The following is a 17,715-nucleotide window of genomic DNA, read 5'->3' as shown; positions in this document are numbered from 1 at the left end:
TTATTCACCACAGTAGGATGGCTAAACAGAATGTGGGTATTCATACAAAGAAACGTCCAGACCAGTGGTTCTTAGCCGTTTGTGTGCATTAGAATCACCTGGAGGGCTTGCTAAACTCCTGATTGCTGGGCTCCAGCTATCTGTCCCCTACCACCACACAGAATAGATCTCACATTTCTCCCCCTTAAGTGCTTTTACCATTGTTGAAGATGGCTTCCAGCCACCACCCCCTGCTCATTCTTTCCTCTCCTACATCAGCAGGAACAGGGACTGAGGAAGCCTAAGAAGCCTGGTTTCTGATCATTAGTACAAACTCAAAAATCTCTCTTCTGTCAGGTCAGCCCCACACTCCTGGATTTGTTGCTATGCTTATGAACGGTATCTCCCATAACTCTGACAAGTAATTAGTGCATAATTATGACATAATTATGACACCCATCTTTATCCTCTTTTATAGACAAGGAATTGACAATTAGCTGGATTAATTGCACGGTCCTGCTGCTAGACAAAAGTAGAGAGGAGATTCAAACCCACATCTTCTGACTCTGGGTCTAATGTTCCCTCTTCCATTGCCATCTGTGTCCCCAGAATACAACGGAGGCCCCCCACCCCTCCACTATCCAGGTGCTACCAAGTTCCAGCTCTAAGGCGAGGCCCCCTTTCTCCAGGAAGCAAATACTGCAACCCGAAGCAAGATGGTTTTGCCTGATGTGAATATAGTATTGTTAGCTACCTAATGTGCTTCTGGGCATTAAAAGCTCAGCCCTGAAAGAGCTCCTTTAGGCAGTGTCTGCTGTTTCTGTGGCTAATTGGCTGTCTAGGGAGGTGGATGCAGCTGTAGTGAAATGCTGATCTTTTCACCCTAATCAGCAAGAGCCAGCTGGGATACTGTTTCCTCCATGCATCAGCATTTCTGAAATAGCTGCTTATGACTTTGGCAGAGCCAAGTGGGAAGTGGGGACTCCCTGCCTGCGGCCTAAAGAGATTCAGCACCAAGGACAGCGATTCAAGCCTCTCTGAAGGAGTAAAAAGCCACAAAAGCAGAAAGAGGTTCCCAGTCTTGACTGCAATCTGGAATCATCTAGAGAGATGAAAACAAAATTCCAATGTCTGGGCTCCATCCCAAGTCCAACGGATAGATCTGGCAAATATATATATATATATATATATATATATATATATATATATATATGTATATATGTATATATATAGTGTTAAAACTCCTCTTTTCCAAGGGATTCCAGTGTGCAACAAGGATTGAGAATGATCATGGTAATGAACCAACAAATAGGAGGGGGAGTGTTCCAAAGAACAGGTAGTGACCACAAGACTTAGAGTTTTATTTATTTATTTTTAAAAGATATATTTATTCCTTTGAGACAGCAAGTGAGCAGGAGGAGGGGCAGAAGGAGAGAGAGGGAGAGTCTCCAACAGACTCCCGGCTGAGTGTGGAGCCCAAAGTAGGGCTTGATCCCATCACTCTGAGATCGTGCCCTGAGCCCAAATCAACAGTTGGATGCTCAACTGACTGAGCCACCCAGGCGCCCCGAGACTTAGAGTTTTAAAAGGAACCTTCCAGGGGAGGTTACTTAGTTCTCTGCAGCCCTTCTTCCATGAAAACTATTCCTGGCTCACTCTAATTGGGCGAGTGCTACTCTCTCTACTCTGGCGTCATCCTCCTTGGGATCCCTCTTTCGTATATCTACGAGAAACAGCCTGGACATTCTTCATGCAAATTGGAGAGCTCAATTAGGTCCAATTCAAAACACACACACACACACACAGAAAGAAGGAAGAGGCTGCAGATGTCTTGAGAATTGGCAGAATGTTTCCTTCTTTCAAGATTTTTTTTTTTCCTTCTTTCAAGATTTTTAAAAAGAAAAATCAAGGGGCACCTGGGTGGCTCAGTGGGTTAAAGCCTCTGTCTTTGGCTCAGGTCATGACCCCAGGATCCTGGGATCGAGCCCCGCATCAGGTTCTCTGCTCAGCAGGGAGCCTGCTTCCTCCTCTCTCTCTGCCTGCCTCTCTGACTACTTGTGATCTCTGTATGTCAAATAAATAAATAAGATCTTAAAAAAAAAAAGAAAAATCAAGTGTTGCTCAGTTATCTATAATGGGATAAAAACTGGAAACCACTTTAGAGTTAAAAAATAGGATGTTGTTGGGGCCCCTCAGTGGCTTAGTCAGTCGGGTGTCCAACTCTTGATTTCAGCTCAGGTCATGACCTCAGGGTCGTGGGATTGAGCCCCGCATTTGGCTCTGTGCTGGGCATGGAGTGTGTTTAGAATTCTCTCTTCCTCTCCCTCTGCCCCTCTCCCCTGCTTGTGCTCTCTCTCTCTTGAAAATAAATAAATAAAATTAAAAAATTAAAGAAAAATGGGGTGTTGTCTGTATTAGTATAATGGAACAATCAGGAGTTGGGTGTCTGCGTAATGAAATTCAGAGCAGCCATGGCAAAATATGCTTCATATGAAAATGTAATGGTATAGAAGCTCTGTATGATCTACTCCCTGAAAAAAATCTGATAATATGTACCACATGATCCCAACTTTAGAAAAAAATATATGCACATAAATATTCGGATATGTTCAAAAATGAAAACCATTTCAGGTGTTAGCTGTTATCATGGAAAGTTGGTGAAACAGGGAATTTTTGTTTTCTTTGAATTTTTCTACTTGATCCTTATTTCCATAATAAACACACATTACTTTTGTCAGGAAAAAAGCAATACAAAAAACCCCTATATGATGAATGAACCAGTGAATTGATTCATAAGAATTTCCTGTTTTCAACAGAGGACTACAGGGAGTTTTAGGCAGGAATGTTTTAGGCAGGAATTATTTGAATGTCAATGACATTCAAATAATGACAACAGTGTAGATTGTTCCCTACAATCAAGAACTTCTTTAAGGCAAATGTCCATGCTTCCTTGGAGTTAAATATTAATCTGATAGAGCCCAGGCCAGCCTAGGAGATGAATTTTAGTTTATGTGAAATTTTTATGAACTAATTAGTGGGTTGGATCAAAGAGCAGGACCAGAACAGAGTCACAAAGAGGTCTTAGAAGATAAAGCATTTCTTACTAATTCACCACTGCTTTCTTAAAAGGACATGAACTTGGACAAGGCAGTCACTTCCCCTGGATCAGAACACCTACAAATCTAAGGCATGTCCCAGATGGGAAGCAGGGCTGGAAGCGGGAAGCAGGCTGTGGGAAGGAAAGTTAACCAAATCTATCACAGACAAGGGCGGGAGAGCCAGCCTTTGGTCTTCTTTCCGTAAGCCAGCTTCAGCAGAGGGAGGAAATGAACAAGCTGAAACAATATTCACTTAAACATAAATACAAAGCAGGGGCACCTGGGTGGTTCAGTCGGTTAAGCATCTGCCTTCGGCTCAGGTCATGATCTCGGGGTCCTGGGATCGAGCCCTGCATTGGGCTCTCTGCTCAGCGGGGAGCCTGCTTCCTCCTCTCTCTCTCTGCCTGCTGCTCCCCCTGCTTATACTCACTCTCTCTGACTAAATAAATAAAATCTCTTTAATGAAAAAATAAAACAAAACCATAAATACCAAGCTCTGCTTGATGGGGTCTTAGAGGAATCCTGGCCCAGCAGCAGCGTTGCCCCTGGTGTGCCACCATGAATGATTAAATACGAAGCGATGTAAAAAGCTCACGGTTCCATTAAGGCTTCAGTGCTCCAATTTCCTACCAGTGCGGAGTGTCGGAACTGCTCTTGGCTAAACAGAGCAGTCTCCCTCCATCCATTATAAAACACGCTTTCAATACTGACATCTTTCTAAGCAGCCTACTTCCCTTTTAAAAACTATAAACAATTATAAGAGGCAGCATTCACAGGGTGAGAAACGAAGAGCCCTTCTCGACTGTGGCCTCCAGTTTGCTCGTTCCGTTTCCCAGAGCCAGCAGCTCATACCATCTCCAATACCTTTCCTGATATTCCGCATACAAAATAACCCATAAAAGTGGGCAAAAGATTTAGACAGACATTTCACCAGGAGAGATATGCAGGTGACAAACACTGGAAAGAGCTCGACATCATTAGTTATTAAGGAAATGGAGACTAAAACCACAAGACATGACTACACACCAGTGAGAATGGCTAAAATGTAACAGATTATACCAAATGTCAGTGAGGATGTGAATGAACTGGAACTCTCATAGACTAGATTATGCAGTGGTACACCTTGGGGGCGCCTGGGTGGCTCAATCGGTTAAGCATCTGCCTTCAGCTCAGGTCATGATCCCAGGGTCCTGGGATTGAGCGCGCGTCAGGCTCCCTGCTTGGCAGAGAGCCCACTTCTCCCTCTGCTCCTCCCCCTGCTTGTTCTCTCTCTCTGACAGGTAAATAAATAAAATCTTTTTAAAAAAATAAAATGGTACACTTTGGATATCAGCTTGTCAATTTCTTAAAAAGTTAAACAGAGGCTGGCCAATGGATCCAGTCCATCCACTCCTAGATATTTACCTAAGGGAGAGGGAAATACATGCCCATGTGCAGACAGGTGTGTGAAAGTCCACAGCAGGTTTGTGATGGTCCCAAACTGGGAACAATCCCAAAGTCCAAGAGCAGCGAAGTAGACAAGCACATTGTGCTACATTCAAACAATGGAATACTATTCAGCAAGAGGAAAGGAAATCGTCTATTGGTACACGCAACGTGGATACATCTCAAAATAGTTACCCTAAGTGAAGGAAGCCAGGACCACATACATATTGCATGATGCCATTTACATAAACCTTTAGAAGATGTCAACTAATCTATAGAAACAGAGGGTAGAGCGGTGGTTGCTTGGGGATGAGGGGGTGAGGAGGGTTAGAGGGAGGGATTTACAAAGGGGCACAGGGAAACTTTGGGGCATGATGGATATGTCTCCTATCTTGATTATGGTGATCCAATTGTTCACTTTTTAAAAGATGTATTTATTTATTTTTGTGCGAGAGAGGGCGAGAGGGTGAGCATGAGAGGGAGAGGGGGCAGTCCCCGCTGAGCAGGGAACCCAATGTGGGACTTGATCCTAGGACCCTGAGATCATGACCTGAGGGGAAGGCAGATGCTTAACCGACTGAGCCACCCGGGCGCCCCAATGTAGATCACTTTAAAGTGTACAGTTCAGGGGCGCCCAGGTGGCTCAGTGGGTTAAGCCCCTGCCTTCGGCTCGGGTCATGATCTCGCGGTCTTGGGAATGAGCCCCGCATTGGGTTCTCTGCTTAGCGGGGAGCCTGCTTCCCCCCACCCCTCTGCCTGCTTGTGATCTCTCTCTCTCTGTATCAAATAAATAAATAAAATCTTTAAAAAAAAGTGTACAGTTCAATGGCATTTAGCACATTCACATCTTTGTGCTCCCACTACCTCTATGTGGTTCTAGAAACAGTGCCTCACCCCAAAAAAGAAGCCCACACCCATTAGGCAGTTACTTCCCAAAGGGGGGGTTTTCAAACAAGGAGGATGTGTTTTACAGGCAGGCTTGGAAAGGAGGTCATTCATTCCAAAGGAGGAAATTTACAAAGCCCTTGGCACATCATGTCACTAGGGGACGGTGCCAGTGTGTATGCCGAGGGACTGAGGAACGGGTGGGGTGAAGCAGGAGGGAAAGGCAGGGCGAGGGGCAGTGAAGATCACGTGTGCCAGCTCTGCCTTATAAGCAGTTGGAACCAGTAAAGGGCAGTGAGGAGGAATCGGTGGCAAGGGGACCTCTCTGAATAATTTTCATCCCTGAGGGATGCTGTCAACTTTCACATGAATTCAGTTTGAGCCAGGGTTTCTCAACATGGGCGCACTGGCTCTCAGGGCTGGATGATTCTTTGCCCACCAGCACGGGTGGCTGTCCTGTGCGCCGTGCTTGCCTCTACCCATGAACCGCCACAGTTGTGACAACCAGTGATGTCTCCAGACACTGCCAAATGTCCCGTGAGGGAGGGGCATGGAAGGACTCCAACTCTGTAGTCCCCAGCCCTCAGGAGCAGGCAAATCACAGGGTATTCTGGGAGGCCTTTGCTCGGAGCTGCAGAGACAAGAAGATATGGGGCAGGATGACCCCTGAGAGCTGGGCTTCCAGACACAGAAAATCTGTGTTAGAACTTTGTGGTATTTTTTGTTTTGTTTAATTCCTTCTTCCATTTTACTCAACAAGCACTTAATGCCTACCTTGTGCTGGGTATTGAGGCTATGGCCGGGTCAAGGGGGAGCATGGGGGAGGGGAAGGGTGGGGAGGAGCACCTGAGGAAGTTAGCACCCCATCCTTTCACCTCCCCAGCCCCTCAGAGGAGACCTCGACAGTCTGCATCTGGGACAGTGGTGTCTCATCCTCGGAGGGGCGGGGAAAGAGGAAGGTGGGAAGAGCCAGGGAACTGTGGGAGCATGCTGGCAGAGTGGGAGGTGGGGGGGTGGTCACTGGTATCAGCTGGGCCTGGGCCTCTGCCAGTGTCCCCGTCCCTCACAGTGCTCCCACCTCAGGGGAATAGGTGTGGTTTGGGGTGCACCAGGGAGGCTGAGACCCAGGCCCAGGAGCGCTTTGGCAAAGATCCCTGTGCCCAAAGGTGACATGGAGGCAAAGTGGCCAGTGGCTTCAAGGACTTTGTGGGCTCAGATAGTGAATGTATCAGTGGGGCTCAGTGTGGATCAGAGTGCCAGCCCCCAACGTTCTAGACACTGAAAGACTATTGGAAGCTTTGCACAACCCAGAGGCAAAGGGAAGCTGATTCAATTATGACCAAGATTATTTCCTTCTTTTTCTTTTTTTTTCTTTCCTTTTCTTTGCCTTTTTTCTTTCTTTCTTCCCTCCTTTCTTTCCTTTTTCCTTTCCTTTCCTTTCTTTTTTTCCCCTAAGCCCTGGACGATGGGGCTCTGAGTCAGATTTCACTGAATTTAGAAGAGTTGTGTGACAGTTTCTGCATAAAGTTCATGCACATGATGTTAAGAGCGTAACACTGCCCTGGCCCCCAGAGACTTGAGGTCTGGTGGAAAACTGCCCCCACCCCTGCCATTATTTCTGGAGAACATTGAGAAACTTTATACCCTTGTTCTCTTTTACTTGGTTCAGTCTCAAGTTGCTGAGAGTCCATTTTGCAGATAAGCAAGCTGCTCCGAGAGCAATGTAGTGACTCTGCCGGTGGCCCAGAAGTGTCTGATCCAGCGGCAGAATACGGGACATCTGCTCTTCCTCCTGCATTAGGCGGCCCTGCCGTGCGCAGCTCACGAGGGCAGCTGATGGTTGTTGGGGTTGGTGGGGGGCTCCGGTGGCCAAGCAGGCTCCCTCCCTGTGCGGCCCTGGCTGTGCTGTCACCGCGCTGGCCACCACGCACCACACTGGCAAACGTAACAGGGAGCTGCCAGCTATTCTGGAACAGAGCGATGAGAGGCTGGCAGTTGTTTAGGAACATGAACGAGGCAGCTGTATGCAGAGCACGTTGAGGGGTTAGATGAGAGGCAGGACTCCCAGCTCAGGACCGGCACACACAGTAATGAACAACAGGGCTCGTGGGACATGCAACAGGGGACAGGAGAGGACAAGGTGGGGACTGAGGACTTATTCCAGAGTGGAAAACACAAATGCCATATTCTTAGCACATTATCTATGAGTGCACATACATCCGGGAGAATCGTATGAATTATGTGCCCCACTCATTTAGAGATAGTCACTTTGGGGGAAATGATTATGTTTAAGCCACATTTTTTCAGCAGTGATTTAAAAGTAGTAACCAATCATATTTGCCGGCTCTCCCTCAAGCTGTAAGCAATTTCACCAGCAAAAGCATGAACTAATTGGATACTTGAGAATATCTAAAAGAAATGCACTAATTAAGAGAAAGTGACGGTTTCCTAAGAGCTTTGTATCCCAAAGGAGGAAAACTGAATACCACAGATCGGGGTAACAAATTAGATGACAATTTGATGAGAGCAACAGAACACTGTCAAGTGATCTCTGGGATTCCTCTAAGCAGATATTCAGCACCTGATCTTCTTAGCTTTTAAATCTTTTCAGAGAGTTAATAATAAAGAGCTCTGCAAGCTGAGGAGGTCTGCCAAGGTGGGGAATCTTAGCCTGGCAGAGCCCAAGGCATCAGGCCGAAGTGCTTTCCTCTCTGTTCCACTTCAGTCGGCAAATTTATATCTTCAGGAGGGGAATATACTTTTCTCCTGGCTTTTGCTGTAGAGAAACAAGGGAAAATGTCCTGATAATAAACGTCTTCAGTGAGATTCTCCAGCCATTTTTTTTTTTTTTTTTTTTTTTTTTTTTTAATTCTAGGCATCCCTGCCATCAGACAAGGCATGCTGGGACAGGGCCTCAGATCCTTTCCCAAGGAGAGGGCAGGTTCCATAGGAGTAGCGGCCCATCAAAGCCATTCCACCCAGAAGGAAAATGCAGCACACCACTGCCATAGTCGGCCATCTCTAGGAAGACCTGTGAGGTTCTAAACTAGAAGGTAGAAGAGTTGAACAGGAAGTTTGGTCCACTTAAGGCCACTAAACCCCTCCCCCCCTTTTTTTGACAACCTCAATGCATTACATTCTCATAGAGGAAGTGATTTATAAAGGAAAACTTTACTAAGCAATCACAGCCACTAGTTCGTATTCCTTGAAAATAATCAAGCTGCAGGACTTTAAATGAGATTTAAATGTACCACTTTAAAAACCAGGCCAAATGGGTGGTTTTTTCCTAACTCCTCTCATAATCATGCAGCACAAGTTAAATTATATCTTGCAGAACTAGCACAGTATTTGGCATCAAAAAGCCCTCAAGATTCAAATCCTTGCTTTATTGTTCACTCTGATTTTGAGCAAATTACTGAATCCTTCTGGGCTTGTCCCCTTATCTGTAAGAGGGATGGCTAACCTAAGAGTGGTGCTGGATTTTATGTAGGTCTATGTGGGGGTGCACACACACAGGGTTGGGCACAGGTTCATAGCCAAAAGGAGGTCAGGATCCCAAGGAAGAAGTAGGGGGGGTGGTGGCGCCTGGGTGGCTCGGTGGGTTAAGCCTCTGCCTTCGGCTCAGGTCACAGTCTCAGGGTCCTGGGATCGGGCTCTCTGCTTAGTGGGGAGCCTGCTTCCCCCTCTCTTCTCTGCCTGCTGCTCTGCCTACTTGTGATCTCTCTCTCTGTCAAATAGGTAAGTAAAATCTTTTTTTTTTTTTTTAAAGATTTTTATTTATTTGACAGATCACAAGTAGGCAGAGAGGCAGGCAGAGAGAGGAGGAGGAGGAGGCAGGCTCCCTGCTGAGCAGAGAGCCCGATGTGAGGCTCGATCCCAGGATCCTGGGATCATGACCTGAGCCAAAGGCAGAGGCTTTAACCACTGAGCCACCCAGGCGCCCCGACGTAAGTAAAATCTTAAAAAAAAAAAAGAAGTGGGTACTTTGGAAACCGTTTGAATGGAGGAGAGGGGGAAAACTGGGATGGCCAAAGTAGTATGAACAGTCTGGTCAGATAAAAAGGCCAGAAATGCGGGCGGGGAGTCACTGTTAATGGGGACAGTGCTGCTTTTTGGGGTGATTAAAATGGTTTGAAGTCAGTGGTGCTAGCTGCACAACTAATATACTAACACCCTTTGGTACACTTTAAAAGGCTGGATTTTATGGTGCATGCATTTTATTTCAATTATACTATTATATTTTATTTTTTTTTAAATTTTGTTTATTTATTTGACAGACGGAGATCACAAGTAGGCAGAGAGACAGGCAGAGAGAGGGGAGGAAGCAGGCTCCCCGCTGAGCGGAGAGCCTGATGTGGTGCTCGATCCCAGGACCCTGGGATCATGACCTGAGCCAAAGGCAGAGGCTTAACCCACTGAGACACCCAGGTGCCCCCTCTGCTTCCTTTTTTAAAATAACAGTATAGGGGCGCCTGGGTGTCTCAGTGGGTTAAGCCTCTGCCTTTGGCTCAGGTCATGATCCCAGGGTCCTGGGATCGAGCACCACATCAGGCTCTCCGCTCAGCGGGGAGCCTGCTTCCTCCCCTCTCTCTGCCTGTCTCTCTGCCTACTTGTGATCTCCGTCTGTCAAATAAATAAATAAAATCTTTAAAAAAAAAAAAGTCATTAGGGAGGGTAAAAACCCATTTCTCTTGTTAAATTCTACAATTTTACATTGCCATCATACCTTCACAAGTTTCATTTTGAGAAGAGATTGTCCTTCATTTTTAGGGCTAAGTTATCAGTGGAATATTCATACGATGGTTTCGAACAATAGGTGATGGGCAGCTTTTCAGTAACTGTACTGTTTCACTCTGGGTTTTAGGACATCACAAGGAATACTTATCGATACCAAAGATTTCAAAATTCCATTGCAAACTTCCTCGATTTTACCATTTCAATACAAACAGCCACAGGCACAACCATTTAGATTTCTAATTTATTATTAAATTACATAACAAAGCTTCTTCTATACAGTCAGAAATGCACATTTAGATGAGAACAAAAATTAGGTACAAATACAATAAATCTTGTTCCAAGAAGCCATTTTGAAAGCAAAAAAATTAGAAAGTGCATTTGGAATAGATTTTTAAAAATCTGTATTGGCATTTTTCACGAGGAAACATCTTTCATCATGGTAAAGTGTGACTGGAATTGATTTCCCTCCCTCTCTAAGAGCTAATAGGATGGGAACAGACGCAAATACTCTTATACTAAAGTGAGAGTTGGGTACAAAGAAAATGAGAAAGATCCCTCAAGACATGGCTCAGCTTTGTCTCAGCTTTTTATCCAATAAACGTCCTTTAGTCACTTAATCCTTCCTTATTTTCTTTTCCCAGAGAAGCTTAAGGGTATGCAGGTTTATAAAAGAAAGACAAGCTTGGTTTATAAAGACCACGATGAAAAGCTCTGCATCTGAACAGAGACCCGTCTAAACAACCTCTGACCCAAAAGAACGGAGCGCAATCGGTTCACTTTTCTGAGTGGAATCCGGTTGTGCTTTAGGGACATTTGCCACAGACTTTAGTGTCATCCTAGACATGGCCATTTATCCTCCACGGCAAGTTAGAGAACTGCGTCAATTTCTAAAGTATCGTATCTGGCTAATGATCAAACATGAGGTATGAGAAAACCAAAAAGGTTAGTCCAGTTCTTTGAAGTCCTTTTCATCAGGTTGAGATTATTAAAGTGAAATAGCAGACCAGTGGTGGGAATGCAAGTCCAAGGGGCCTCCGTTCCAGAGAGGCCAAAAGTCATGACATCAAAAGGCTCAGTAAGTACATTTTCCTAGTCAGATGTGTCCAGCATCCAGTAGGAAAGAATTAAAGTAGTAGTATTTGGTTTCAGGTATAAAAAGTGCCCACGTGATGTCTCCTCTCTTCATTTGTATTAGTTCTTAGGATTTTACTTCCAATGCCTGATCCACAGTAGGGAAAAAGGTATTCTCTATACAAGTCTGGTACAAAGGAGAGAGGAATAGTGGAGAAGGAAATCCCTTTTCTAAACTAGAAAAATAAAGGGTGAGCAATGCAGGTTACAGGGAATCCTTCAGCATCCTTAAAAACACTAAGAAGAATATAGAGAAAGCCAGGACAGAGCAACTGAAGCACTTGGAAATTGGGTTTGAATTTAGTAGTCAATTAAACATTTTTAACTAAAGTTATCAGCACACATTAAAACAAAATCTCAGAAGTACACTTTTGGGAATTCTGTCCTTTATGTTGCCATGGTTTTTCATACTTCTTAGTGAAAAGGAAAGTTTTGAATGGTTACTAAAATGATCCCAAAGGAAAGATGCATTATTATGTTGACAATGGCCGAGGGAGAATAATTTCCCCTACGAGGCAACTTCCTTCTGACCTCCCAGCTATAACAAGCAACTTACAGTTGGCTCCTGAGCCTATCAGCAGGTCTGTAAGGGCAGAAGAAAACGGGAGAAAACTAAGATAGTTAAAAAAAAAAAAAAAGTTAAATGGCATGAAACTGAAAGAATTCAAATCAGCCATCACAGGACTCAAATCCCCTTCTTGTAAATGACATGGCATACTTCTATTTCCTTATTCCAGGGCTTGTTTCTGCGAATGAAGGAACTATAAGAGGAGAGGATCCTAGCTATCTTCACTTGCCCTGGGTCACCTCACTATGGGCTACAGCACCGGGCGGTTAGTCAGACAGACCTACCTGACACCAACATCTACACCAAGCTTTTTCAACTTCCTTGGAAGAACTAGTTTATTTTCAAAACGAAAATAACCAACATAATTCTATTCCTTCATTTAAGCATAACCCTAACTGAGAGGCTCATCACCCATCAAAAGTACATGTTTGCTTAGTGCAGCAAGCTAGGTTAGCTCAGGCCCTTGGTTTACCCTCATATAATCAGCTTTAATGAATGTACCAAATAACCAGACCAGTAAAAAAGACTGGTAGTATAATTAAATAAATAACTTTATTTATGATACTTCAGATTTTATAAATGCCAACCATATAGCAATGAAAGTCCTAATAAATTTTAGCTGAGGCACAATCACCAATCAAGGCCCTTTGAAAAATCAAAGATAATAATAAAGTGTCAGGGGAGAGAAGTTTTGTTCTCCCAACAGAGAATTTAATAAATGAACTTCTCTGATCCTTTAAGGTTCATGTTGGGAAAACTCAGACTTTCTTTTAAGGGCATCCCCAATCAAGTAACTGATCGATCAACCCATATTTAGAAAAATAAACCCCGTAGTTTAAAAAAAAAAAAAAAGTATCAAATGCCTTTCATACCCAGGACATAATAAAACTTTGACACCAGAAGGAAAAACCTTTGTTTCTGTACCAGACCAGGGGTTAGCATAACCATCAGCCTGTGATTGAGTTCACCTGAATGTCCTCACCCACGCACTGTGATGCAGTTAAGAACTACACACTAATATCCTTTTATTCCCTGTGGCACAGGGAAGCCAATACTATCAATACCAGAGTCAATTGCAATGGTGAGGAGCAACTTTCTTGGTGAGGAGTGCAGATGCTGAAGTCTTCAAGCTGTCTGTGGTAGTTCAGTTAGACAAGTCACACATTTACAGAAATGGAGAAATGGTTAAACCTGAAAAGAATTCTGGTGGGTAGTTTAAAAATTTTGTCACTGTCCAGGGATGGTAGTAGAAGACAGGTGCAGATGGAGACAGATTCTGTTACGTGCACCTTTAACAGTAAAACAGTTCTCTGGATGTTTGGGAAATCTTAACAGATTTGGAATGAACAGATTTTCATAAAACCCAGAATTCCTAGTACATCAGGCAGCAGTTCTCAAACTTTTGCTCCTAGACCACGGAGCATTTACAAATGGAATCATCTGGATGGTGACCCCTCAGTCAATGTCTTTTTACATGAGGCTTGTTGAATAATCAGTTGAAAACTGAGCAGTCCGCTCACTCTGAGGAACTGGTGAGGGCAATGACAGACACTGGCTACTAGTTACTTTTATCATGGTAGTACTGGAATTTCATTGACTTGTAGTAGCAAATATTAATCCAATGAAAGAAATAAACAAAAAATCAAAACAATGACTGACAAAAAAGCCTGTTATTCTTGATGCTTTTCCAGTAATATAGTCAACCCCAGTGTGCATACAATTTACAAAAAGAAGGAAAAAAAAAAAGTTTTTTTGCAGTGTTTGTCTTCTGTTTCAGACAACCGCAACTGTGTTGAAGTTGACCTGTTGGCATCTCAAAGAATCTGTGAAAAATGTAATTTTCCTTGAATACCAAAACAGGGACACAGAATAGAAATTTATAGTACAGCTTATTAGGAAATGACTTGTGGTTTCTCATCATGAGTGTCAAATAAAAGCACAAGAACTATTTTTATTCACAACCCAGTCTGGGGGCTAAAAGGAATGCAGTCTTTGGATACAGAGAAACCTGGTTTTCTGGAGTCCAGCTGTAAGACCTGGCTTGTCATCAGCCTTCCATACTATTACTGAAGCACAGAAACTCTGTTTCTGATTGGTTTACTTACCTCCTGGGAAGACAAAAGCAACTGACACTTTTTTTTTTTTTTAACTCATAACAGAAGGAAATGTGTGTTAGAAAAGACAGCATAGAGAAACTGTGGCTTCAGCTCACCCTGACCACGACACAGAGTCCACCGCTGTCAGTCCTGAATTATTCCTGCTGGTCAGGCTAATCATCAGGACAATCAACTTCTCCTTCCTACATTTCCTTATTCCAGATCAGGGTGTGAAAGTGGAGGCCGCCAAGAGTCCCCCAAGGCGTTCCATCAATGGAAAGCATACAGCAGCAACAGGATGGTACAGACGCCAATGACTCCGCCCAGGATGAGGGAGTCTCTCCTCTTCCTAAGATTGATCCGCTGGATCAGGCTGTTCACAGCAGGAAAACGATCTTTGGGAAATCTTTATTAAGGTCATATTTGAAGAATCCTCTTTAGTGAAAAGTTACAGGAGTCACAAAAATGGAGATCAATGTGGTCCAGAAACAATAAATAATGAGAAGAAATACAGGGGAAGAAAATTACACTGAGGGAGCCCTTAAAAAACACATGTCCTAGCTGGGGTGTCCTGCTGCTCAAGGTCTCAAACAAACTGAGGGATTACTACCAGGCTTCAGGTCAGGGTGGGAGCCAGTGTGCAGGGCAGGGAGGCACGGGTACCCGCAACTACCGCGGGTATTCCCCACCCCCACTCCCCTCCTCCCTCTTCCCCTCTCCCCCTCTCCATCTCTCTTTAAACCCCTTCTCTCACGGGAGTAGGAAGTTTTGCCAGAAGAGTTTTGTTTTTTTTTTTAAAGATTTTATTTATTTGTTTGACAGACAGAGATCACAAGTAGGCAGAGAGGCAGGCAGAGAGAGAGGAGGAAGCAGGCTCCCTGCTGAGCAGAGAGCCCTATGTGGGGGGCTCGATCCCAGGACCCTGGGACCATGACCTGAGCCGAAGGCAGAGGCTTTAACCCACTGAGCCACCCAGGTGCCCCGCCAGAAGAGTTTTGAAGAAGTAACTGATCCTCTCCTCACGGGGTGATAAGCCCCTTAGAATTGGTCAATTGGTGGGAACCAAATCTAGGGCCTGAATAAATCAGTTGCTGGTGAATTAATTACTGAAATTTTTAAATATACTTTGCAGCAGCAGGTAGGATACGGTAGGAAAGTGGGTTACACTGCTCTAGCTGTCCTACGTGGGAAACATTAAAAAAAGATGGCAAATTTCCAATTTTAGAATTTTAAAAACAGTCACAACTACATTTTACTTAGTATTTCAAACTCTCTTCATACTCTAGCTTGTATGCTGCAGACCAGAGCAAATGCCTGCGCTTCCTATATTGCTTGGCATTTCCAACAACACACCTGCAGGTACGCCCTCTTTAACAGAGGGATCCCAGCAAAGTCAGAAAAACCACCAACAAAAAGCACCTACAACTCTAGCGAGCTGAAATAACACCTCCACCTTGCGAGTCTGTACTGCATTTTCCTGTAATTAAACTACTCAGCAGGGACCATATTCCTGTACTTACACATTCTACGTATTCTATGTTTAGGACCATGTCTTCTAGTAATCTTGAATTTCCCTTCCTACCCAGAAGAGAGCTTTATATACTGTTAAGCATTAATGCTTTTTGAAATAATGAAAAAAAATGCAGAAATAACTTTTAAAATATACAACAGGGAGCATGAAATAAGAGGCAGAAACTTTTACAAGGTACGAATCTCATACAGAGCAAATGTTTAATCTTTTTTTGCTTAGTAAAAGGATGAACAATCCCCTTAGAATACGCAAACTTTTGGCGTTAGGAAATGTTTCTAATGGGCACACTTCTGTCTGGTTTACCTTTACGGAGCCCCCACCCCTTTCTCCTACAGTAATCTAGTTTCTAGTTCATGTAATAGTGTGGGCTGACCTTGTCCTCTGCCATCAGGTATACATACAAACTCAGGATTGGCCAGGAAGAATATTTACAGTGACTCTAGCTCGGGCAACTACAGTCCTCTGAGGATGTTTTATTGCTGCTGTTAGAAAAGACCCCACCCCCATTCCATGGGGATTTCTGAACTAGCAGAAGACGACTCTTACAGCCATCTCTGTCACCATGAGGAGAAAACCTGAGAATGAGGCCAACCACAAGGAAAGATAAGAGATGGAGTAGATAGGCGGAAAAGGGAGAGGAATGGCAGATTAATAATAAAATCTAAACTCCTTAATCGAGCTATGCCTTAAGCCAAATTCTAGCAGTGAATTTGAGATAACTATAAACAAATTAATTACCTCCTTAAGTCAGTCTAAATTAGGTTTCCATTTTAGGACTATGGAGTCCTAAAATCCATTTTATATGACTTTTTTGAATACGCATTCTTCTGTAAGTATTATAACTTGATGATACAATGTATACAGCAGTACTCTGTAAACTGTATAGCCCTACGTAAGACAGATAGGATTGTGAAAGTCTGGTTTCTGCTTAGGATAACAAAACAGGAATAAAATTCACAAAAAAACTGGAAAATACCAATACACTTCAGGATACTCCCTAGGCAAATAAGTATTAAACTAAATGTGACTTCAAATTATCAGGACCAGAAGATACTCAACTTTTGAAAATTATGGGTGCTTCCTCCCTTTTTAATTGGGAAAGAAAACTTTTCTTCTCCAAAAGGCTTGACTTCTCAGAGAGTAAACAAAATGTTTCAGAGTAACAGGCTTATGAGTTTCTCCACTGGCTTTCATGGAAGTATTAGTAATCCTAATTCAAGTCAGGAAACTCAAGAATTAAAAAGTAGAGATCACAATAAACTATCTGAGCACTCAGCTTGTGCATGAAGAGTCACATGAAAATACTGGCAGTTACACTCATCTAAAACATGTTATGGCTGTCTGTCTCCTTCCTTCTCCTTCTAAGCATCTGCCACTGACTTAATTCTCCAAACTGGAAAAAGAAGAAAAAGCATGTCATTTACAATGTTGAGGTAAGAATAATATATATTGTGGCATTCTAACATGGATTCAAGAGCTTTTAAAATGTAAAATAATTTTGTGAATAATTTGAAAATTCAAATTGATAATCTGTTTCTATTATCAGACTTCTAGTGTACAATCTTTTACAAATGGCGCTAAACAGTATCAATTTCTATAAAGTAGGAATGCAAGGCATATTCATATTATGTAATAATGGCCTCAACTGCTATTGATGATGGCAACATGACCGCCCCCCACCCCCAAAAAAAAAGCATAGACACCTCCCCCCTGCCAAGAACTAGAGATTTCAAACTTTCAAAAAGGATACTGGCCAAAGTATTCATTTTGCTCTGAATCGACTTCAACATTCCTCTCTGGGAAGTCATATTTTCTTTTGTTGCCATAGCAATGCTGAAGGGGGAAAAGAGAAGATAATTACACTGGCATTTAAAATTATCCTGCACAGATCCATCAGACCCTTAAAAAGTGAACAGAAAACTAAGATAAGCAACATCATCTTAAAAAGCACGGGCAGAAAAAAATCATTTCCCAAGTCACCTTTACACTGTCCTTTTCTCAAATGACCATTCCATCCCCATTAATATCCCCTGATGGACAAAGCAGTAGGACATTCCCTGTGATTTCTCCCAAAGTAACAAATGAAATAACAGACTAAATCACTATTACAAAAGCTTCTTAAAATGGTTTTGAAAGGGGCTCCAGGGTGTCTTAGTCGGTTAACCATCTGCCTTCGGCTCAGGTCATGATCCCAGCATCCTGGGATTGAGTCCTACTTCTCCCTCTCTCTCTGTACTCTCTCTCTCTCTCTCCCCCTCTCTCTGA

The 17,715-nt window shown here is 43.4% G+C and overlaps 1 protein-coding gene across 9 annotated transcripts in view; it reads right to left on the bottom strand.

Annotated features, from left to right (window-relative positions):
• Positions 1-12,356: 12,356 nt before the first annotated feature.
• The window catches only part of GOSR1 (golgi SNAP receptor complex member 1), a 53,906-nt gene continuing 48,547 nt past the window's right edge, over positions 12,357-17,715 (bottom strand). For 7 of the 9 annotated variants that reach the window (XM_047707619.1, XM_047707623.1, XM_047707616.1 and 4 more), the window contains exons 8-9: positions 17,201-17,283; positions 12,357-14,314 (exon numbers count right to left, since the gene is read on the bottom strand). In XM_047707619.1, coding sequence (XP_047563575.1) covers positions 14,190-14,314; positions 17,201-17,283 — 208 coding nt within the window. In that variant the 3' untranslated portion in view covers positions 12,357-14,189. Of the gene's footprint in view, positions 14,355-17,200; positions 17,284-17,715 lie in introns of all 9 variants that reach the window. The other 2 variants (XM_047707618.1, XM_047707621.1) reach the window with 2 other exon arrangements.

Source organism: Lutra lutra, chromosome 16 (assembly GCF_902655055.1).
Source record: "Lutra lutra chromosome 16, mLutLut1.2, whole genome shotgun sequence".
In the NCBI taxonomy this organism is placed as follows: Eukaryota; Metazoa; Chordata; class Mammalia; order Carnivora; family Mustelidae; genus Lutra; species Lutra lutra.
This window is presented reverse-complemented; position numbering and strand designations above follow the sequence as displayed.